General features: G+C 41.5%; 1 protein-coding gene across 1 annotated transcript; it reads left to right on the forward strand.

Moving 5' to 3' along the window:
• The first annotated feature begins 1,972 nt into the window (after window positions 1–1,972).
• On the forward strand, window positions 1,973–3,034 carry LOC143109273 (trace amine-associated receptor 13c-like). The gene has a single exon (XM_076271931.1). It carries the CDS (start codon window positions 1,973–1,975, stop codon window positions 3,032–3,034), a length of 1,062 nt encoding a protein of 353 aa, XP_076128046.1.
• Window positions 3,035–3,420: the final 386 nt, after the last annotated feature.

Genomic DNA, 3,420 nt, shown 5'->3' on the forward strand with positions numbered 1-3,420 from the left:
AAACGGGATATGGCAGCAGCAGCACAAGTGGCCTACACAAATTCATCCACATGCTGTGTGTGTCTTGTCTAAAGCCAGAACATGCCCATACTTTGTGCTCATTGCTATGTCCTTTTGGTTTGTCCATACTGTGAAGCCCTAGGGCCTCAGGTTCTTGCCCTGTAATGTACACCCACAGTATTTGTGTGTGAATTATGGTATACTCAACACTTATTTTTGAGGAAGAAGATCTGCGTTCTGATAGTAATTTTGGTGATTGTGGCTGTAATTATTGGTGTCATCATTTGGGCGTCCCTAAAGGGATGAGGCCTTTACCCGTCAGCTGCTCCTGCTGGCTGTGGACCGTTCAGAGCCATGTCCCCACCCCCCCAGGAGACTGCTGCTACCAGGTATGCTTCTTTCAACATGGATGTGGCACTTTTTGATTTATTTTCATCACTAATGACACTTCACAACCCACAGTACAGTAAATGCTTTCAAGATCCAAACAAAGGGATGCTCATTTTAATAATGCGCTAATTTTGAAAGTTCCAATTTTTTGATATTTTATATATTTTGACTTTGTATAGTTTGTACATAGTATGTATGTTCTGATGCCAAATGCAGTAACAAATGACCTATCTATGCAGAAACTTTAATAAAGCATTCCCTTTAAGTCATTATGATCTTTAACTCTATTGTAAGTAGCGGTAAGAGGCATTGTAAAGGCATCTCTCTTAAAATGCCATTTATGCCATCACCGATTTCCAGTGGACATTGTCCACTCATCAATATTGTAAATTAAACACTATACTGAGAGATTCATTAAAATTCTATCTTGTTGCGCCTTTATCCACTCTAGAAAAGAAGAACCCTGACAGGTAAAGCGTTCTGAAATTAGAACCAGTAAACAGGATATGGCAGCAGCAGCACAAGTGGCCTACACAAATTCATCCACATGCTGTGTGTGTCTTGTCTAAAGCCAGAACATGCCCAGACTTGGTGCTCATTGCTATGTCCTTTTGGTTTGTCCATACTGTGAAGCCCTAGGACCTCAGGTTCAGCCTTCTTCTTCCCAATGCACGCTGCCAGGACGTGAGACACGCAGGTCCGTGTCCCTTGCTGCTGTCCAGTGAGTTTTGTTGGTTTCTCCAGCTAGCCTGATGCCCAGTTGATTTTGACTATGGAGAGGATTAGTTGATGCCGGTCTCAGACCTCCTAGGTCGGATCAGCTATGTTAAAAAAATTTCCCTGTCACCTGATCATGGCGACCCTTACAGGCTGCAGTGAATGGACAGATGATTGGTTTGTAACCACTGATCTAGCAGACGCTTATTTTCACAGTACATTAATTCTCATCAACAACATAACCATTGACAGACTATCATACACTGATAACTGACTATTGTGTGCAGGTTTGGCTGATCCTAGGCATTCCAAAACTGTTTTATTGGGCCTGCCTACTGGCCAGTATTAGGCCTTGCTAGAGCAGTTTTTGTCTGTGTGTGTGTGTGTGGTCACGCAGCCATCAAAAAACGGACCTGCCACTGAAATCTGAACTACTGGCCCGTGCCACTACCCCACACAGACCTGGGTACAGGCCTTCATTGTTAGCTGTGCTTAAAAAACAAAACATAAAACAACTTGTATGCTATAGTAAGCTTTATTTCACTCTGTCAAATACAGCTACAGATGTAATGTTGAATGGTTAACTCAGTGGTGTAAGGGAAATTAAATGGGCCTGTCATTGTAACCTGTACGCCTAACGATAATCTTATTCGCTGGCGTAATTCGATAGCCACTAAATGACCCAGTCTCATAAGAGCAAGCCTAAACCTGTTTTCAAACCTCGGATTACAATGCATGATGGTACCATACATCATCAGAGCTTACAAGAAAGAAAGAAAAAAAATGGGGCGGGAGAGTGAGAAGGCCTGTTTAAAAGAGTATAAATACTATACAGCTAAAGGTCTCATCCACTAGGAGTCCCATCATGCCATTGGATTCCTATTCACTAGGGGGGCTCTTTACTGAGCGAACAGACCTGGGAAAAAGCACATTTGAATTCAGCAATCACAGCCATAAGGATAAGTGTGTTTCTTGCTTCAGGAGAACAACGGTTACACCAGAATATGTGTTTTTCTATATATCTATAATGCTTGCTGTTATAGTAACTGTGTTTGGCAACCTGTTTGTCATAATATCGGTGTGTCACTTCAAACAGCTGCATACGCCAACTAATGTGCTTATCCTTTCCTTAGCTGTGGCAGATTTCATGGTGGGACTGTTTGTGCTGCCACTGGGATTAATCTGGCTGGTGGAGGCATGCTGGCTCTTTGGGACATATATTTGTGCTTTTTTCAACTTTTTTGCATTCCAGTTGACAACAGCATCTGTTCATAATGTGGCTCTCATTGCAGTGGACAGATACCTGGCTCTGAACAATCCCTTTCTCTATACCAAGCAAATCACTGTGAATTTCGCTGTCATTGTGGTCTTGTTTACCTGGGCGGTTTTAGTGGGGCATAATGTTTCTCTTCTTTACTGCAATGGGTTTTTCACGACCTCGCAGGCACTGTGTCCGAGCGAGTGTCCCGTTGTTGTGAGCGAAATTTGGTCTTGGGTTGATTTTGTGGTGATGTTTGCATTACCTTGCTCCATCATGATTATATTGTATATCAAAATCTTTGCCATTGCCAGGAAGCACGCCAATGCCATCAGGGCAGCTAATAATAATCAGATCAATGTAAATGAAAGCAAGAATGAGAACATGCCCAAACGATCTGAGAGAAAAGCTGCCAAAGTGCTGGGAATACTTGTGTTTGTATTTTTGTTATGTGTTGTTCCATGTTTCACTGCTAATGTCATGGCTAGGTTTATCAACGGCCAAGTGTTAGAGATTGTGCTAAACTGCACAAACAGTATGGTTTACCTGAATTCTTTGTTTAATCCAGTTATTTATGCTTTTTTCTACCCATGGTTTCAAAATAGCATTAAGTTGACTCTGAGGTGTCGTATATGTACCCCCGAGTCCTCTTTCATGCAGCTGAAGTGATTTTTTTTGCTGTTCTTGGTTGTAACAACCATGGGCCTCATTAGATGTACAGTAGATAGATAGATATACTTTATTCATCCACAAAGGGAAATTATGTTTCAGTAGCCATACAAACATCGTTCACATATACATACATACATACATAAATTATTCTAAAAATGTTATTCCTCTCTCTCTCTGCTCAGGGGGAAGTCCTTATCAAGTGCTGTTGCAGTGGGTAAAAAAATATTTCTGTATCTGTCTTTCTTACAGTTTAGTTGGTGTAGTAAGTTGTGTAGGATGTGAGCCATTGTCCAATATATTTAAGATTGTGCAGCATCGTTCTCTCCACCAGCAACTCCAGGGTTGCTCCTCCTTCCTTGTGATCTTATTCGTTTTTTTAGTGT

Source organism: Alosa pseudoharengus, unplaced genomic scaffold, assembly GCF_046254945.1.
Source record: "Alosa pseudoharengus isolate Yale_2024_CS ecotype anadromous, Long Island Sound unplaced genomic scaffold, YU_APseudo_1.1 YU_APseudo_1.1_scf_7, whole genome shotgun sequence".
NCBI classification, from domain to species: Eukaryota; Metazoa; Chordata; class Actinopteri; order Clupeiformes; family Clupeidae; genus Alosa; species Alosa pseudoharengus.